The sequence below is a fragment of the Nicotiana sylvestris genome, chromosome 6 (genome assembly GCF_000393655.2).
Source record: "Nicotiana sylvestris chromosome 6, ASM39365v2, whole genome shotgun sequence".
NCBI classification, from domain to species: domain Eukaryota; kingdom Viridiplantae; phylum Streptophyta; class Magnoliopsida; order Solanales; family Solanaceae; genus Nicotiana; species Nicotiana sylvestris.
This window is the reverse complement of record NC_091062.1, coordinates 95,415,786-95,435,909: the sequence shown is the minus strand read 5'-3', so window position 1 is coordinate 95,435,909 and position 20,124 is coordinate 95,415,786. Positions and strand designations below refer to the sequence as shown.

The 20,124-nt window shown below is 41.8% G+C and overlaps 1 protein-coding gene across 1 annotated transcript; it reads right to left on the bottom strand.

Moving 5' to 3' along the window:
- Positions 1 to 10,541: 10,541 nt before the first annotated feature.
- On the bottom strand, positions 10,542 to 10,877 carry LOC138870969 (uncharacterized). The gene has a single exon (XM_070148814.1). The coding sequence runs from the start codon at positions 10,875 to 10,877 to the stop codon at positions 10,542 to 10,544; it is 336 nt and encodes a 111-aa protein (XP_070004915.1).
- Positions 10,878 to 20,124: the final 9,247 nt, after the last annotated feature.

The window sequence follows — 20,124 nt, the reverse complement described above, 5'->3', positions numbered from 1 at the left end:
TCTTTTCAAAGACCTTGTGTAGTAACGCCTGGAACTTGACGGTCCTTCGTCGCTATGTTCTTTATCCTTTGGATTGAGAAATATAATCCGCAACCTTAATCTGGAGATATCGTGAGTGATCTTTTCTCGGATTACTTCGTATAGGGCTTGATATTCTTTTGCTGCTTCCCGGACTCTTTCCCAGTGAGGATGAGTGCTAGTATAATTCCAGCTTGCCCAATCTTTTGGCCATATCTCTCTCGGGATGCACCTAATTTACTGGAAAAGGATTCTTTGTGCCTCACTATATTCTTCTTCCATTGATAAGATGGACATGGGAAATTTCCACCGGAATGATGCTTCTGCTTGCGCCTGAACTTTTCCATTAATACTCTTCACTGGCCTATGGAACATGAATACCTTTGCTGTATAGGAATCGTTAAAACATTTTATCCAATATCTTCTAGGTTTGAGCCACAATAAAAATACTTTAAGAGCTGGTGCAATGTTATCAAAATCCTTGAAGATGTTGCATTTGAATTCCATGAAAATATAATACTGATGGCATAGGTACCAGAAAAACCATAATAGTTCTTAGGGAAAATCCTTGGCTTGTGCTATGAATATATGGCCGAATGGATATTCTAGGTTGACTCAATAAGGCTTAAGAATGGATCCTCCATATTGTTGGAAAACTTGGAGCTCATAATAAGTTCTTCTTTCCATTAAAATTAATGGATCAAAGGGATCCATGAGGTTGAACAACTCCGGCGGATGATCTGTTGGTTTCAATGAGCTTGTTCCTGGTACATTTGAAAGCATGAAGATGTGGCTGATTAATTTTTGCTTTGACATCATCTTCGCTGGGGAAAATCTCTTTGAGAATTCTTCCAGTCGGGACAGAAAATCCACGAGAATATTATCCTTTCCTTTCAGATGCTTGACTTGAAACTTGTATGGAGAGAACCATTGAGCCCATCTAAGAATCTGAGGATTGGGAATAATTTTTTCATTTATCTGGATCATCTTTGGGAAGGCCTTCATATCCACCTCTATTAGAAATTCTATATGAATAAGGAAGAAATTGAATTTCTTGATTCTGTTCTTTACTGCAAGAATTTCCTTGAAAGTGGAGTGATAATGTTGCTCGGCATCTTTGAACTTTCCACTGGCGTATCCACATATTTTCCTCTGGCCATCTTTTTCTTCAAATAGGATAGCACTCCAATAATCATTGCTGGCATCAGTTTGCAATATCTTTTTTCCATCTGAAGGGATGTAGAGGGACTTGACATTTTTAGATATCTCCTTTATTTCCCTGATTGCTTCATCTTGTTTCTTTCCCCATGCTGGAGCATTTTTCTTGAGCATCTCTATGAGCGGAGAAATGTATGCATAGATATTTGGAATGAAATCTCGTACATAATTTACGACACCCAAGAACTGTTGTATCTGCTTTGTTGTGAGGCTAGTATCTGGAAACTTGAGCAGTTCCTGACATATATGGGGTCCTGGACTATATGTACCTTGGACAAAATGCATTCCGAGAAAATCAATCTCTTTTTTAGCAAGAACCATCTTTTTTTATGAGAACATGATTCTGTACTGTGTTACCAATGCCTTAAATTGGCGAAGCAAGTTAACATGTTCCTCCAATGTATCACTAAATAATAGGATGTCATCAATGTATATTAAAGAGGTATGGAGGATGGGCTGAAATATTTTTATCATGGCTTTTTGGAACAAAGAGGGTGCAGTTTTCAACCCGAAGGGCATGACTTTCCATTGGAAGTGATGATCGGGGATGCAAAATCCCGTTTGGGTCTTTCTTCAGGGTGGATTCCCAAAATCCAGATTTTAAATCAAACTTGGAAAAATATTTGGCCTTGGCTATGTGGTAGAAAAGAGTGAGTTTATTTGGGATGGGGAATTTAACATCTTGGTGGAAATGGTTAAGTGGCTAGTAATTAATGACTAACCTGAGTTTTCCTCTTGTCTGCTCAGCTCTTTTGTTGATATAAAATGTTTCGCATGCCCATTGTGAATCTGACGGCTCTATTAGATCAAATTCCAAAAGTTCTTCGCATTCTTTCTTTGCAAGCTGAAGATGATCTGGATTCATTCCTGAGTGACTGGCTTTTGTTGGATTGATGTTTTCATTTTTCTTGAAAGGGATCTTGATAAAAAATTCTTTATTTTTCTATAACGGGCTTTTCCCTTTCTTCATGAAATCCTTGTCGGATTCAGCACATTAATGTTCAATGAGATTTTGCTCAATCCCTTTGATTTATTCGTCATTGGTGATTTTGAATAGCCTTGGAATCTATGAATAAGGTTTGAACTGCTTTTTAAAAGCTATCCTGTTAGCCTTGATCTAGAGTTGATCTCTAAGTTGTCTGTAAATGTCGAATCCAACAATAAGATCTTTTCCTGGTACATCAAACCCTATCAGCTTTCTTCTGTACTTTAATCCTGGAAAGAACTCAATTGTGACCAGGTGCTTTGTGATGACGGTGGTAGTCAAGATTCCATTTGATGCAGTGTTAAAATCCTTAAAGTGTGGCACACATTCATCTTCAGGGAGAATAGTAGGATTTATGAGTGATGAAGCAGCTCCAGTGTCTATGAAAGCAATAACTCGAGTTGGTTTATCCCATTTGGATGAATAGACTTTGAGTTCTACTTGAGGAACGACTACAAGAGCGTTGATTTCTTCTTGGGCTTCGATCACTGGTTCTGAAATTTGGTAGTGATCATTGCCTTGATCTTCATAGATATCAAGAGATAATAAAGTTTCTTCACTAGGTGCATCATCCACAGAAAATATGGATTCAAGTTCTTCCTCTTTTCTGAGATGTATGCCAGTGTAATCTTCAATCTCTTCAAGGAGTTTGATAGATTTTCTTGATTGCGGATAGTTTTTAGCAAAATGTCCAATCTTGTGGCAAATAAAACATCTGTTTTTCTTGTGAAAATTTCCTGGCCTTCTACGTCTGAAATATTTTGTGCGTCTCTTGGACCTTGATTTCCCGTCTGGAATTCTTGGCCACCTAACCTCCTGAATCCTCTATGCCGCCTAGATGTGTGGAACGAACATCCTGATCCGGTGATTAGATCAGATTTGCGGCATGCTTTGTCAAGCGCTGGATTGTGTTGGATAATTTGTTTTAGGGCAGAGCGCTTCGTACAAATGTCATCCAATGCGACGAAAATAGCTTGCCTGATGTAATCAATTTGTATGATTGTTATGGACTGAAACTTTTCTTCAATGATGGTCATAGTTTGGCTTGCCACCAACTTTGGAAGGGAAGAGACAAAGACTTGCTTTATATTGATGTCTCCACCGATCTCGAAGGATATCTTCGCCATTTTTTGAAAATGTCTGTCAATGTCATTTCTGTCGAATGACACACACTTCATTTTGAAGAGTTGTCTTCGCATTTTCTCTTGTCTTTGGCCAGTATCTCCGTAGAAAACTTCATGTAAGATCCTGATGTTGAAGGAAAATTATTGGAAAGTAAGAAAAGTATTTTTGTCTTGAATTCCTAGTGAGTTACACCAATCTCTGAGGATTCCTGGGAATCGTGAAGTGAGTTCTAAAAGGATAATATACTTTTCTCGTTCCACCAAATTTTTGGTCACCATCCAAGTATAGAAGTCTTGGATCCTTTGAGGCCATTTTGAAACCTTGACGTCATCTAAGGTGAAGTGTGGAAATCAGTTCCAACTGGTTTTGATGCTATGGGCTCATATCTTTTTTCTTGTAATGGTTCACCTGTCATGCCTTCTTGATCCTCCTCTATTTCAGATATTTCTGGGTCTCCTGGTTAGCTTACAAATATTGGGGGATCGTCATCTTCGGAAGATTTTGTTGTGGATTCATTGCTTGATTGAGAGCTATCTTCCATTGTTTCATGGTATGATGAATTTAGAGATTCCGACCATGGGGTATCTTCTTCCAATATGTTTCTTGGCTAGGGCACATAGAGGTTTGGAGCCTTCTGGTCAGAAATCATTATATTTTCGGGGTTTTACTCTTTTGAACTTTCACTATGGTCTCACCTTTTCTTGGTTTGTTTTTGTGATGCAAGAGCATCTTTTCTTGCCCAAACCATTTTCGCAATATCAAAATTATGTTCTTCTTTTAGGGGGTTGGGTGAAAGAGATTGGATTTTGTGAGGTAGTTGGAAAAGTAGAAAAGGTGTAGTCCAATTTAGGTGGGGAATATGCTTGTGGCGATATAGGGAAGAAGGTAGGTTTTGAGGGAAAAACTGGGGTCTTTTGTGGCTCAAAGTGGTCATTTCTCAAAAGTTGAATTTGTTCGTTGATGGAAATCGCCTCCTTTTGTTGTTGTTGGAAAAATTAGAAAAGTGAAGTTCCTGGCGGACAAATCTCATATTGTAAATTTTCCAACCTTAATTCCAAGGCTTTTATTAGTCCTGCATGGTGATACGATGTCTGCTCCACCTTCTTCTCAATTGTTTCAACTTTGCTCATCATTTTATTTTGTGTATGGGCCACATTCTTTATGATATTGCCGATGTTGTTTAGTACTTTGTTTTGGCTGATGGAGTTTTCTGATTGCCAGTTCATTGTTGCTTCGATGTCACTTGTTGGTGGGTTTTTCTCCAGTAGGTAGCACTATATTTTTCTTGGGAATTTTTGGAGCATGGCTTATACCCTCTTTTTCAAAAGATTGAAGTGAAGGAAAATCTTGGGTATGACTGGAGCTTGAAGGACTTAGCATGAATATCTGTGGTTGTGTGGGATTTGTGGTTTTTTGAGTTGGTGAAGTTTTAGGTTCAGGTGGATTTTTGATTCTGGGTATGAGCTGATGGTGATTTGGGTTTGGGTGTGGTTTCACTATCCTCCCAGCTTTGAGTGAATTTTTCGGGTAATTTTGGCCATTCCTAGGATTTGTAACTAACAAGAAATTCATATTTACCTGGACGACTTAATGAGCCAATTGAAGGGTTTTTACTTTCATATTTGGCTCGAAATTGCTTTTCAGTGGTTTTCCTTTTTTTCTTGGATTTTTGTTTGGTCTTGTTAAGGCCAAATCTTTCCCAGTGACGCAGATGGTGTTCCTAATATTCTCCAATTGGGTCTTCTAAAACCACCACTGGGTCCAAAAGTGCCCGAATCTACACACAAGGTTCCAGGGGCAACGTGAGTACACCAACTCAGTAACGAGTCCAAACTGTGGATTGAAAGGTAGTGACGAACTAAACCTTAATAGATATAGTAGAAATAACATATAAAAATGTAGGCATGATTTCTATTTAATAGGCAACTGAAATAGTAAAATAGAGCATAAACGAACAAGGTAAAGAATAAAACTCTGCTACATCTACATGCCAATGCACATGCTATAAGAAATGCCATGTGCTCGCACTCTAAAGTGCTCAACCGCTCGGTACTGCATATGGCCACCCGGCCCAGGGAAATCCATCCCGGAACATATACATCACTGACTGTAAGTCACCAAGTACCGAGGAAAAAGAGAAATCCAACCCTTGGGAGAAATCCATCTCCAGGTATATATACATACTCAACCACTCGGTACCGTACCAGGCCATCCGACCCGGGGAAATCCATCCCTAAACATACTCAACACTGACTATAAGTCACTCGATACCGAGGAAAAAGGTAATCCGACCCTGTGGAGAAATCCATCTCCAGATACCAACACTTCGGACAAATCCATGTCCAGGGAAATCCATCCCTCAATAATATCATTCTCGCCCACTACGGCCCTAGAGCTATCATAATTAATATAACTGTTGCGGCTTGCAACTAGATGCCATAACTGTCACTCACGATCAGGCTCTCGGCCTCACTCAGCCATCACTCTCCAGCCTCACCCACGGGCTCACAATATCATGGAAACTATCCCAGAAACAATAATATGTTATGCCAATAATAACAACTGAGAATGAGATATGATATGAAATGCATAAATATGACTGAGTGCAAAATAACAGTGAAATGACAGCAAGAAACAACCACTGAGGGTCCCAACAGTATCGACGTGAAGCCCTAACATGATATCTAGCATGTTTTGTAGCTCAATTACTTTATCACATAATGGAAACACGAATATCAACAAGAAGGAATCATAAAACGGTAGAATGGAATGAACCAGGTAACGATTCTCATGGTGCACGCCTGCACGTCCATCTTGGCATGTGCGTCACCTCAATACTAACCACATAACACATAGTTTGAAGTTTTGAACCCTCAGAATCAAGTTTGAAAGCATTACTTACCTCAAATCGAGTAAAATCCTACTCTGCAATGCCCTTGCCTCTAGACTCGGCCTCCGAACATCCCGAATCTATCACAAGCAATACAATGCCATCAATATAAGCTAAAGGAACCAATTCCACAAGAAAAATATCAAATAATAGGCCAAATCCTAAAATTCACTCAAACCTGGGCCGCGGACCCACGTCTCGAAATCTGACAAAAATCACAAAACTAGAAAGCTCATTCACTCACGAGTCTATCCATACCAATTTTATCAAAATCCGATATTATTTGGTCCCTCAAATCCCCAAATTACTCTCTCCAAAATCCCAAGCCCTAACCCCTTATTTCACTTCAAAAATCCTACTAATTAGGTGGGAAATCAACGGGAAAACACCATAGCTAATGATAATAGAGCTCAAGCAACTTACCTCAATGAAAACCCTTGAATCCCCTTCAAAAATCACCCTAAAGCTCCAAGGTCCGACTTGAAAATTGTGGAAATGAGCAAAAATTCACGAAGTCTTCTATTTATAGGTTCTGCCCAGGATTTCCGCACCTGCGGTACCACTTTTGTGCAAAAATATCCGCATCTTCGGAAAATCACTTAAATCCTCATCTCTGCACCTGCTCTCTCTATCCACTTCTGCGACCTCGCAGGTGCGGAAAGACCTCGCACTTGCGGCTACTGCCAGACCTCCTCTCTTCCATTTCTGCGGCAACTACCCGCTTCTGCGGGCTCGCAGATGCGTACAAAAAGTCACACGTATGGTCTTCCCTAATCCAACACACTTCCACACCTGAGTCCATCACACCGCACATGCGGCGTCGCACATGCAGCAATACCCTCGCAGGTGCGATTACACCAGCAACAGACCAACTTCAGCAATTCTCCAAACTTCAGACTTGATCTATTAACCATCTGAAACACACCCGAGGCCCCCATGACCTCAACCAAACATACGAACAAGTCATATATCAACATACAAACTTAGTCGAACCTTAAAATAACTCCAAACAACATCAAAACACTAAATTACACTCGAATTCAAGCCTAAGAACCTCTAAATTTCTTAATTCCACAAACGATGCCGAAACCTACCAAACCACGTCCGAATGACCTCAAATTTTGCACACAAGTCAGAAATGACACCAAAAACCTACTCCAACTTCCAAAAATCCAATCCGACCCCGATATAAAAATTTCCACTACCAACCAAAATCGCCAAAATTCTAATTTTCGTCAATTCAAGCCTAATTCTATTATAGACCTCCAAATCATATTTTGGACGCGTTCTTAACTCCAAAATAACCTAACAGGGCAAATAGAACCATCAAAATCCAAATCCGAGGTCTTTTCCATACAAGACAACATCCGGTCAACTCTTCCAACTTAAACCCTCTCATAAGAGACTGAGTGTCTTAATTAACTCAAAAACCACTCCGGACCCGAACCAACTAATCCGGTAAGTCATAATACAACTGAAGAACACAAAAGAAGCAAGAAATGGGAAAATGGGGCTATAACTCTCGAAATAACCGGCCAAGTCGTTACATCCCCCCCTCTTAAACAAACATTTGTCCTCAAACGGGTCTAGAAACATACCTGAAGTCTCAAATAGGTATGGATATCTGCTCCACATCTCCCGCTCGGTCTCCCTAGTTGCCTCCTCCACGGGCTGACCTCTCTACTTCACTTTTACTAAAGCTATTATCACGCCCCAACCTCGGGAGGCGTGACTGGCGCTCAATCAAGTGAACCCAACTGAGCAAGCCTTATCGAACACTTTCTACCCAACTCGATATGATTAAGGAAACCATGCTTTTGTTTATTTAAACAATAGGAAAGATTGCACATTCAAGATTGTTAGTTCATTTTACATCACAACCTTAAACCGTAGTTAAGTTCCTAAGATTCAATACAATTTCACTTTAGAGAAACAAGAGATAGAATTACAACATAGTTCATAGACCCATCCAACACCCCTACATAACCCACATATACATCTACGGAGCCTCTAAGGATACAAAAGACAATGATGACAACGCCGGCAACAAGGCCCCGGCTATACCTCAAAAGTGGATCTCTATATCAAAAGATGTACAACATAGCCCTTGAAAGAGAAAGGAGCTCACCAAGACTTTGAGAAGAAGATACTCCGCTATGCGTGATTGGCACTATCCACAATAGAGCCACCTACATTCATTTAAAAATGTAGCGCCCCGGCAAAAGGGACGTTAGTACCATAGAATATTACTAATATGTATAACTAAACACTATCTAGTTAGAAAGAACTTTGTTACAAGAATAAGGAAATCACAAATATAACTCAAACACTTTAAATGATCACAACATTATCAAATAAAAGAATCATACAATTTTCACCTCATTTTCCCATAGCTTTTAGTTTTGGGGCATTTCATACTGTTCATCATTGTCCACAATACCACTGCTATCTTGAGCGGAGATCGATCTCGACCCGATCGGCTAGGTTGCCTCATTTGAGACATATACTTCAATCACAAATACAATACCACCATGTGTGAGGCATGGCATCTGATCTCGGCCCGATCGGCTAGGCCGCCTTACCAAGGCGTTTTCCTTTTCCATCAATCATCTCATTTCAATCTTTGTTTCACATATATCATTTTATAGGCACTTGGAGCCATAATTATCACATCATTTCCACTTTCAATGTTAGATTTGTAGTTTAGGATAATATGTGCACACAAGAGCAAATAAAATTGTAAGCATAGATGAGTCTTCACACAGATGGCACAATATATGCAGCTTCAATCTCACCTTAAGGTCTAAGCATCTCAATACATGATTCATATTCCTTGCACCCTTTCAAGTTATCAAGAATAGCACATTGATCATATTGAGACACATCTTTCACGTATATAATGTCGCAATACCAAATTCATGTAAAACAACAATCAATACAACAATTCAACTTTAATCTTACCGTATTTACACAAACACCAACAGGCTCAATTTCTAAAAGACAAGGTTTTAGCCATACATACCTCAGTAGAGCTTTCCTTAAACTTCTTACAATAAATTTTGGAATTTCCTAGCAACTTCACTCTATTTTATGAAAATTACAAGTTGAACCAAGAATTAGAGGCATGAATGAGATTCGAACTCATTTAAGTAAATTATCAAGCACTAAGTGTGCACAGCGATTTTAGGACACTTTTGTGAGATATTTTCATCATCCTATACTATAATTGTTATCTATTTTGGTTCACAACCGCCCCATACCCCATTATATTTTATGCATACAAGATTATCAGCCCTTATACACATGAAACCCCTTGCTAATCACTTATTTTAATGGAAATTTCAAAATTATAGATGAGAGTACAAGCTCTTACCTCTTAGGGTGAAGAACTAGCAATTTCACTTGACAATCTTCAAGGATTTGAGGCAAGGATGGAGTGGGGACTTGATGAAGATCACTCCATATCTTTCTGGAACTTCCTCTCTCACTCTATATGCCGTGAAATAATAGGAAAATGGTCTAATGGGTTCTTTTAATAGGATGGGGTCGGGTTATAAAAGTTAGAAAATAGGAGCCCCGACACAATTTGCGATCACATAATGGACATGCGGCCCCCAAATTGGACCGCAAAAATGGTCCCAAAATCTGGACAAACTGTCTAAGTATGCGACAGAAATGCGGTCCGCATACCTGTTCTACGGTCGCATAGTGCACCGCAGAACTGCCCTTCACAAAAATTCCAAGGGGATTATGCGATGACTATGCGGCCCGCATATTGATTATGCGATCGCATAATTGGCCGCGTAGTTGGCCTCAAATTAACCAACACACTGACTGGCTCTGCGGTGACTATGTGGTCCGCAACCTATTATACGACCGCATAATGGACCGTAGAAACGCACTTTTCTGGAAAACATAATTCTTAACTTTTTAATGCACCAATTAATCCAAAGGGTCTGAACCCTATCTTGGCATCACGAGATTCGGGTTTTTGAGTAGAAATTTCCACGGGGCCTTACAGCTATATCCTTTGATCTCAACTTTTGGACCTGTCGCTCCAAAATAGCCATTGGCTCCACATCATAAGTCAAATCACAATCTAACTGAACCATACTAAAATAAAAACATGGGACGGATCAGTGATATACTTCCAAAGCATAGAAACATGAAATACTGGATGCACACCCGATAAGCTAGGTGGCAAAGCAAGCTCATAGGCCACCTCCTCAATCCTCTGAAGCACCTCAAATGACCCAATAAACCGAGGGCTCAACTTTCCCTTCTTCCCAGATCTCGTAACACCCTTCAAGGGTGAATCTTCAGCAAAACTTTCTCCCCAACCATGTAAGACACATCGCGGACCTTCCTGTCGGCATAACTCTTTTGTCTTGACTGCATCGTGCAAAGCTGCTCCTGGATCAATTTCACCTTATCCAATGCATCCTGAACTAAGTCTAAGCCCAAAAGCCTAGCCTTATCCGGCTCAAACCAACCCACTGGAGATCTACACAGCCTCCTATATAAAGCCTCATACGGAGCTATCTGAATACTTGATTGATAACTATTGCTGTAACCAAACTCAGCGAGTGGCAGAAACTGGTCCCATGAACCCCCAAAATCAATGACACAAGCGTGTATCATATCCTCCTATATCTGAATAGTGAGCTCGGACTATCCGTCCATCTGAGGGTGAAATGTTGTGCTCAACTCAACCTGAGTGCCCAACTTTCGTTGCACGGCCCTCCAAAACTACGATGTAAATTGTGTGCCTCTGTCTGAAATGATAGAAACTGGCACTCCATAAAGGCGAACAATCTCTCTGATGTAAATCTCAGCCAACCACTCTGAAGAATAGGTAGTGCTCACAGAAATAAAGTGTGCAGACTTGGTCAGCCGATCCGCAATCACCCAAATAGCATCTAACTTCCTCGAAGCCCGTGGGATCCCAACTACAAAGTCCATTGATCTACTCCCACTTCCACTCTAGAATCTCTATCTACTGAAGCAAGCCACCCAGCCTCTGATGCTCATATTTCACCTGCTGACAGTTGAGATACCGAGCTACAAATCCAACTATATCTATCTTCATCCTTCTCTACCAATAGTGATATCTCAAATCCTGGTACATCTTCACGGCACCTGGATGGATGGAATATCGCAAGCTGTGGGCCTCCTCTAGAATCAACTCCCAAAGTTCATATACATTGGGCACACATATCCGGCTCTACATCCTCAATACCCCATCATCACCAATAGTCACATCTCTGGTATCATCGTGCTGAACCCTTTCCTTGAGGACAAGAAAATGGGATCATCATACGAACACTCTCTAATGCGATCGGACAAGGAAAACCGAGAAACCATACAAGCTAGGACTCGATTGTGCTCCAAAATATCCAATCTCACAAATCAATTGGCCAAAGCCTGAACATCAACTACAATAGGTCTCTCCCCAATAGGCAGGAATGCAAGACTACCCATAATCACTGCCTTCCTACTTAAGGCATCGGCCACCACATTAGCCTTTCCTGGATAGTACAAAATGGTAATATGATAGTCCTTTAGCAGCTCCAACCATCTTCGCTGCCTCAAATTAAGATCTTTCTACTTGAACAAATGCTGGAGGCTACAAAGATCAGTAAACACCTCACAAGACACACCATAGAGATAATGCCTCCAAATCTTTAACATGTGAACAATGGCAGCTAACTCCAAATCATGTACAGGGTGTTCTTCTCATGGGGCTTCAACTAACGAGAAGCATAAGTAATCACTCTACCCTCTTGCATCAAAAGACATCCAATACCAATCCAAGAAGCATCAGAATATACTGAATATGGACCAGAAGCTGATGGCAGAACTAACATTGGAGTTGTGGTCAAGGCAGTCTTGAGCTTCTGAAAGTTCGCCTCACACTCATCCAACCACCTGAAAGGAGTACCCTTTTGTGTCAATTTGGCCCAGGACGATGCAATAGAAGAGAAACCTTGCATGAACCTACGGTAATAACCTGTCAAACCAAGAAAACTAAAAATCTCAATGGATGAGAACGGTCTGGGTCAAATCTAGACCGCCTCTATCTTCTTCGGATCAACCTGAATACCCTCATTGGACACCACGTGCCCCACGAAAGCCACTAAACTGAGACAAAACTCACACTTGGAGAACTTAGCATAAAGCTTCTCCTCCCTAAACCTCTACAACACAATCCGCAAATGCTGGGCATGCTCCTTCTTGCTACGAGAGTACACCAAGATATCATAAATGAATACAATAACACACGAGTCGAGATAAGGCTGGAACATACTGTTCATCAAATGCATGAACGTTGCTGGGGCATTGGTCAGCTCAAAATATATCACAAGGAACTCATAATGACCATATTGGGTCCTGAAAGTTGTCTTAAGAATGTCATCCGAGTCCCTAATCTTCAATTGGTTATACCCTGACCTCAAATCAATCTTAGAGAACATCCTCTCTCCCTGAAGCTGGTCAAATAAATCATCAATATGAGGTAAGGGATACTTGTTCTTGATTGTGACTTTGTTTAATTGCTTGTAATCAATGCACATTCTCTTGGTGGTATCCTTCTTCTTCACAAATAGAACTGGTGCACCCCAAGAAGACACACTAGGCCGAATAAACCCCTTATCGAGGAGTTCTTGAAGTTCTCCTTCAATTCCTATAACTCCGCTGGTGCCATACAATACCGCTGAATAGAAATGGGCTGAGTGCCCTGCACCAAATCAATACCGAAGTCAATATCCCTGTTCAGCGGCATGCCCGACAGGTATGTAGGAAAGACATCTGAAAAATCCCTCACCACCGGAACTGAATCAATAGTAGGAGCCTCTACACTGACGTCCCTCACAAAGGACAAATAATAAAGACAACCTTTTCCAACCATCCGCTGGGCCTTCAAGAATAAATCACTCTACTGGAAACATAATCTGACGAACCTCGCCACTCAATCCGTGGCGCTCCCGGCATAGGCAATGTCACCGTCTTAGTGTGATAGTCTAGGATAGCATGACACGGAGACAACCAATCCATGCCCAATATCACATCAAAGTCAACCATACTAAGCAGTAACAGATCCACTCTAGTCTCTAGTCCCCAAATAGTCACTACACATGACCAATATACATGGTCCACAATAATAGTATTGCCCACCGGTGTAGATACATGAACAGATGAAATAAGAGACCCGTGGGGCATATCCAAATAATGAGCAAAATACAACAATGCATATGAAAAAGTGGAACCAATATCAAAATAATACAGAGGGATCCCTGTGGCAAACTAAGATAATGCATGTGATCACTGCATCTGAAGCAATAGCATCTGGTCTGGAAGGGAGTGCATAGAAAGGGGCCTGACCGCAATCTGATCGGCCTCCCCCTCTAGGGCGACCCCTAGTTGACTGACCTCTACCCCGAGCTGGTTGGGCGGGTGGTGAAGCAACTAGTGCTGAAGCCAAAGGCTGACTCCTCTACTAGGATGAACCTCCCACAAGGCGAGGACAGAACCTCTTGATATGACCCAAATTTCCACCCTCAAAGCTACCCCTACCAACCCCTAGTAATGTGGACTGAAGGGAGCCCCGAGCACCCAGATAACCGCTAGAAGGACCAGGCATAGATGAACCCTGAATTGATGGTGCATAAAATGAACTCTGAGCTGGAAGGGCATTTAGAGATGAGTGGCCCTATTAAGAACTGTGAGAACCATGGCCAAATGATGTGACACGGTGAATTGGATGAGCCATCTGAGTATTCCTGAAGGGACGACCCCTGCTATGGTGAAACTGACCTCCAGAAGGAACACCACCAAAACTACCAGATCCTCGAGGCCTCTTGGCCTCTCTCTCTCTCTCTCTACTCGCTCTTGGTGGCAAACCGACTCTATGTTAAAAACCTCCTCAAAAGAAGCACCAGACACCCTCTCTCTAGTCAGAAGAATATGCAGCTGATATATGAAGCCATCAATGAACCTTTTGATCCTCTCCCTATCTGCGGGAACCAACCAGATAGCATGATGGGCCAACTCGGAGAATCTCATCTCGTAATGCGTCACAGTCATATCATCCTAACGCAACTGTTTAAATTGCCTACACAACTCCTCTGTGCAAGACTGCGGCACATACTTCTCTAGGAAGAGAATAGATAACTGCTTCCATGTAAGGGACACTGCACCAACAAGCCTACGCCTCTCAAGCCTCCCACCAAGTGATGGCAGCTCCAGAGAGCTAAAAAGTAGTGCACAAGACCCCACTGGTCTCCAAAATACCTGTTGTGCAGAGAATCCTCTGACACTTATCCAAGAAACCCTGGGAATCCTCGCCCTCTGCACCGCTGAAAGTTGGAGGCTGAAGTCTACATAACCTCTCCACTCTACGCTGCTCATCATAAGGCATGGCAGGAACCACATAGTCCTGAGCAGGTGCAACCGGCTAGGCTGGCGGTGCCCCCGGTGTCTGAAGTCCCTGAACAATTGATAAATTAGGATTTTTACGTGTTTATGCCCCTACTTGCCTATGCTTTGAGTATAAATTGATACAAAATAGTCCCAAAATGCTCACAAGTTATGCTTGATTGCAGGTTTGATCGACAAAGTGACGAAATGTCAAATATCGGCTCAAAAAGGAGTGAAACCTGCTCAAGTATCAAAGACCAAGAGAATTGAAGAAAAAAGGGCCTAGTACGGACCGCGTAACAGTGACCGCAGCCGTACTAGGAGATTCAGAGACATGACATATTCAGGCTTAAAGTCACGTGGCCGGGGTAGGATTTTCGCGGTCCGCGGTGATGCTTCGCGGTCCGCAGTGAAACTTCACGGTCGCAGACCTGCTTTGTGCGGTCCGCATTCATAAGGTTCAAAGAAGGGCACTTTTGATCACGTGGTCTACGGTCACGACTGCGCGGACCGCACCAGTTGCCATCGCGGCTACGGTATACTTCCACATTGTCCGCGTCCCCTAGTTCAAGTTATCAAACAGTTGAAGTCCAAGAGCCAGTGCGGCCGCGATCCATTTTGTGCGGCCCGCACTGACCCCGCAGGGGTATTTTTGTCCAGTTTTTCTAGCCTAGTATAAATAGAACATTTTACTATTATTAGGTATCGGTTTTTATCTGGGAACTGGAGACTAAAGTTGCGCTTGGTGTAGTAGCCATTTTTGGCATATTTTGCTTCCCATTAACAATAGATTATTGTAGTTTCTTCTTAGTAATTAATTAATATGTTTAATTTTTTATCTATTTCTTCATTGTTTTTCTCTAATTATGTGTAGCTAAACCCATTATCTAGGGTTGTGGCTCAACCCTAGTATGGGTAATTGATGGGTGTCGCCATCTAGGATTAGATTGATATTGGGTGTTTGCTATTTGGGTTAATTTTATGTTTTTATTCAAGAATTGGTGGTTACAAACGCTGATTCAAGCTTAGTGGGTTTAACTCTTCTTGAGAAAAAGAGTCTATGACCCCAAAATTGACTCAACAAGAAATTGGGATGGACCCATGAGAAATGGTAGTACTAATTAATGGGTTAAATCTCGAGAGAGTAATCACCCTACTTGAACCCTAGTTTCTTGGTCTCATTGACCTATCCAATTAGTCTTGAGAGAGTTAATTGGGCAAAATCACTCTCTCTACTGAGAGGTGTGAGAGTGGGTGCAATTGTGCAACAGTTTCAACATAATCCCCAAATATGTCAGTCTATCCTTAGTAACATCTACCCGTCAATTAGCCACCTAGGTGATGCTACGACCCTAGTGCTCTTCTTCCCATTAATTACAACATAACAATATTCTCCTAGCATAATTTAGCTTTAATCCTTAGTTTTATAATAGTGGTTATAAATACAAAAACTCAAAAAATGTTTGAAGTGACATTAGAAGCACAACCGCAACTCTAGGCTAGACAGAAAATACAACTCCACTACTAGCTCCCTATGGAAATTCGATCCCGGACCTCTATTCGGGTAAAAGCTATTGTGACCTGCTCTTCCTACTGTAGTGTAGTGTCGAGTCGGCAGCGATCACGTTTTGGCACCATTGCCAGGGAGCTTACGGTGTTGACTATCTGTTTAGTTAGTTTTGTGTTTTACTTCTCTTTCCTTCTTGTTTACTAATTTTGTTTGTGTCTATCACTATCAGGTACAATGGATCTTAATGCAAATGACCCTCTCGACAATGTGATAGCAGGGGAGGAGGTAGAGGATCTAGAATAAGATGAGGTCTTACCTCAAGTTCTACGGAGAGGCCGAAATGCCAATGTAAATGCAAATGAGAACAACAATATTCCAGACCCTCCTCTGTCACCGCCGAGAGTGACTCCCAGAGTTTTACCAAATCAAGGATACGCCAGTGCTATTATTCCTTCCCGAATCCGGGCGGGGAACTTTCAAATCACAAATGTTATGTTGACCTTGCTCGAGAAAAGAGGGTATTTCACGAGTGCCTCCGATCAAAATGTCTACAAGCACTTGAAGGGGTTCATGGATACATGCTGGGGTAGCAAGCAGACAAACGTGTCCGAGGATGCGTTGAGATTGAGGCTTTTCCCGTTTTCTCTTCGGGGTAAAGCATTGGATTGGTTAGAAAGGCTCCCCAATCATTCTATTACAACATGGGATGAATTGGCGGACAAATTTATTGCCAAGTTCTTCTCTCCAAGTCATATGGCAGCTCTTCGGGATGAAATTCTAGCTTTCAAGCAAGAGCCAACGGAACCTTTGCATGAGATATGGGAAAGATATAGAACAATGGTGAAAGAGTGCCCTAATAACGACATGACCGAGGCTATGATTCAACAAACCTTTTGTCGAGGCATCAACACCACGAATCAATGCATTGTGAACCAATTGGCCGGAGGGAACTTTATGAAACTTTCTTTCCAAGAGGCATGTGATGTACTTGAAAAATGGCCGACACCTCTTCGGCATGCCAAAGCCGAGCAAATGTGCCCCAAGGTGACCCCACGGTCATCCATTTGCACAAGGAATTGCATGATCATGGCCAAGCCATCGCGGAGCTTCAACTATGAATTAATTGGCAAAGGCGCAATTGCAACAAGTCCAAAACCCGCGCCAAGTCAATGCAATGGAAGGTGTTTCTTTGTTGAAAAGGAGGCAAAGAGGACAACAACCTCAAGGTAATTGTGAACAATATGACAACAACAATGATGGTGGTGGTTATTCAAATGAGTGCTATGATGATCAAAGCGAAGAGGTCCAATATGTCAATAACTACCAAGGGAATAGAGGCAACTCTTCGAATCACCAATGGTGTCCTCCAGGAAATTGGGGCAATCAACAAAAAGGAGAAGGTAATTGGAATAACAACAATCAACAACAAGGCGGACATAATTGGAATAACAACAACCAAAACAACAATTGGGGTAATCAAAGCAACCAAGGAATGACAATAACAATAATTGGGGCAACAACAACAATCAAGGAGGGTGGAACAATAGCGGGAACCAAGGCAACCGGGGGCAAGGTTTTCAAAGCCCCCTATGTACCAACAACCGAACAATCCACCCCCTTTCCTTCTCAAGGTCCGAGTTCGTCCGGAAGTGATATGGGAAGAATTGAAAGCATGTTCGAGCAAATGATGAAAAAGAACCAAGATTCTGAGGCCCAATTAGCTTCGCATAACACATCTCTCCGAAATTTGGAAGTGCAATTAGGCCAAATCTCTCAAGCATTGAATACTCGTACCAATGGTGCTCTACCAAGTGATACGGTGGTGAACCCGAAGGGTGGGAATAATAATCATGTGATGGCAGTTACAACAAGAAGTGAGAGAGGTGGTGATGTGAATGCCTCGATGCAAAAGCAAGCTATGGATGAAGATGTTGAGTTGCGGGATGATGATGTACCTTTGATTGTTGATGATATGGTTAATCAAAATGTGAACAATGATGTGCGGATTGATATTGATGATGAAGCCAAGGTGGAGACTCAAGATGTCGTGAACCCATCTAGGGAACACGTGATTGACATGCCCGAGCCGGTTGTACAAAAGGCCAAGGAACCTTTGCCTAAGACACCTCCACCTTATCCTCAACGGTTAACAAAGCAAAAGAGTGACAATCAATTCAAAAAATTCATTGACATGATGAAGAGCCCCACAATCAATGTCCCTTTGGTTGAGGCACTTGAGCAAATGCCGGGGTATGCGAAGTTCATGAAAGATTTGGTTACAAAGAAGAGGTCTAGGGAGTGTGAAACAATTAAGATGACTCATCAAATGAGTGCCATAGTGCATTCAATGACACCCAAGTTTGAGGATCCTGGAGCTTTTACTATCCTTTGTACTATTGGAAGTGCGGATTTTGCTAAGGCCCTTTGTGACTTGGGGGCTAGTATTAATTTGATGTTGTACTCGGTCTTCATACTTTGGGAATTAGGAAACCTCTACCTACCTCAATGAGACTTTAAATGGCGGATCGATCGATGAAGCGACCCTTGGGCATAATTGATGATGTTTTTGTTAGTGTTGATAAATTCATATTGCCGGCCGACTTTGTCATATTAGATTGTGAGGTGGACTTTGAAGTGCCGATTATTCTTGGTAGGCCTTTCCTAGCTATGGGGAAGGCATTGGTTGATGTTGAAGCGAGTGAGTTGACATTCCGAGTGGGAGATGAGAAGGTGGTATTCCATGTTTGCAAATCAATGAGACAACCCAATAGCACGGAGGTGTGTTCATTTGTGGACATTGTCACAGCTGTGATAGTGGATGACACAAGTTCCATGATCAATGTTGAAGATCCTCTTGAGGTCGTGCTTCTTAATATGGATGTCAATGATGATGCTAGTAGAGTGGAGTGCGTGAATGCATTGCACAGTATGGGTTCATATTCTTATGAGCCTAGAAGGCTATCTTTAGATCTTGAACACCGCAAAACTCCACCAACAAAGTCATCGATTGAGGAGCCATCAGTGTTGGATATGAAGCCACTTCCTCCACACCTCAAGTATGAATTCTTGGGTTCAAATTCTACTTTACCTGTTATTCTTTCTTCTTGCCTTACTAACATGCATGTTGAGGCCACCTTGGTGGTTCTTCAAAAGCGAAAGAGGGCAATCGGATGGACTCTAGCTAATATTCGGGGTATAAGCCCTGCCTTTTGAATGCATAAAATCATATTAGTGGAGGATGTGAGGCCTTCACTTGAGCATCAAAGAAGACTAAATGAGTCTATGCAAGAAGTAGTAAAGAAAGAGGTTATCAAGTGGCTTGACGTCGGTGTGGTTTATCCCATTTCTGACAGTTCATGGACTTCTCCGGTGCAATGTGTACCGAAGAATGGTGGAATGACTGTGGTGACCAATGAAAACAATGAGCTTATTCCGACTCGAACAGTGACGGGTTGGAGAGTTTGTATGGATTACCGAAAGCTTAACAAGGTGACTAGAAAAGATCATTTTTCGTTGTCGTTCCTTGACCAAATGCTTGATTGTCTTGCGGGTCGGGCTTTCTATTGCTTTCTGGATGGTTACTCAGGGTACAATCTAATTCTAATTGCCCCAAAAGACCAAGAGAAGACCACCTTTACATGTCCTTATGGCACATTCGCTTTCTCTAGAATGCCATTTGGATTATGTAATGCTCAGGCGACCTTCCAACGTTGCATGATGGCTATTTTCACCGACATGGTGGAGGATATCTTGGAGGTCTTCATGGATGATTTTAGCGTGGTTGGGGATTCTTTTGAGGAATGCTTGGTAAACTTGGTTAGAGTGCTGGCTTGGTGTGAAGATACCAACCTTGTTCTAAACTGGGAAAACTGTCATTTTATGGTAGAAAAAGGTATAGTGTTGGGTCACAAGATCTCGAAGCAAGTAATTGAAGTTGATAAGGCCAAGATCGAGATTATTTCA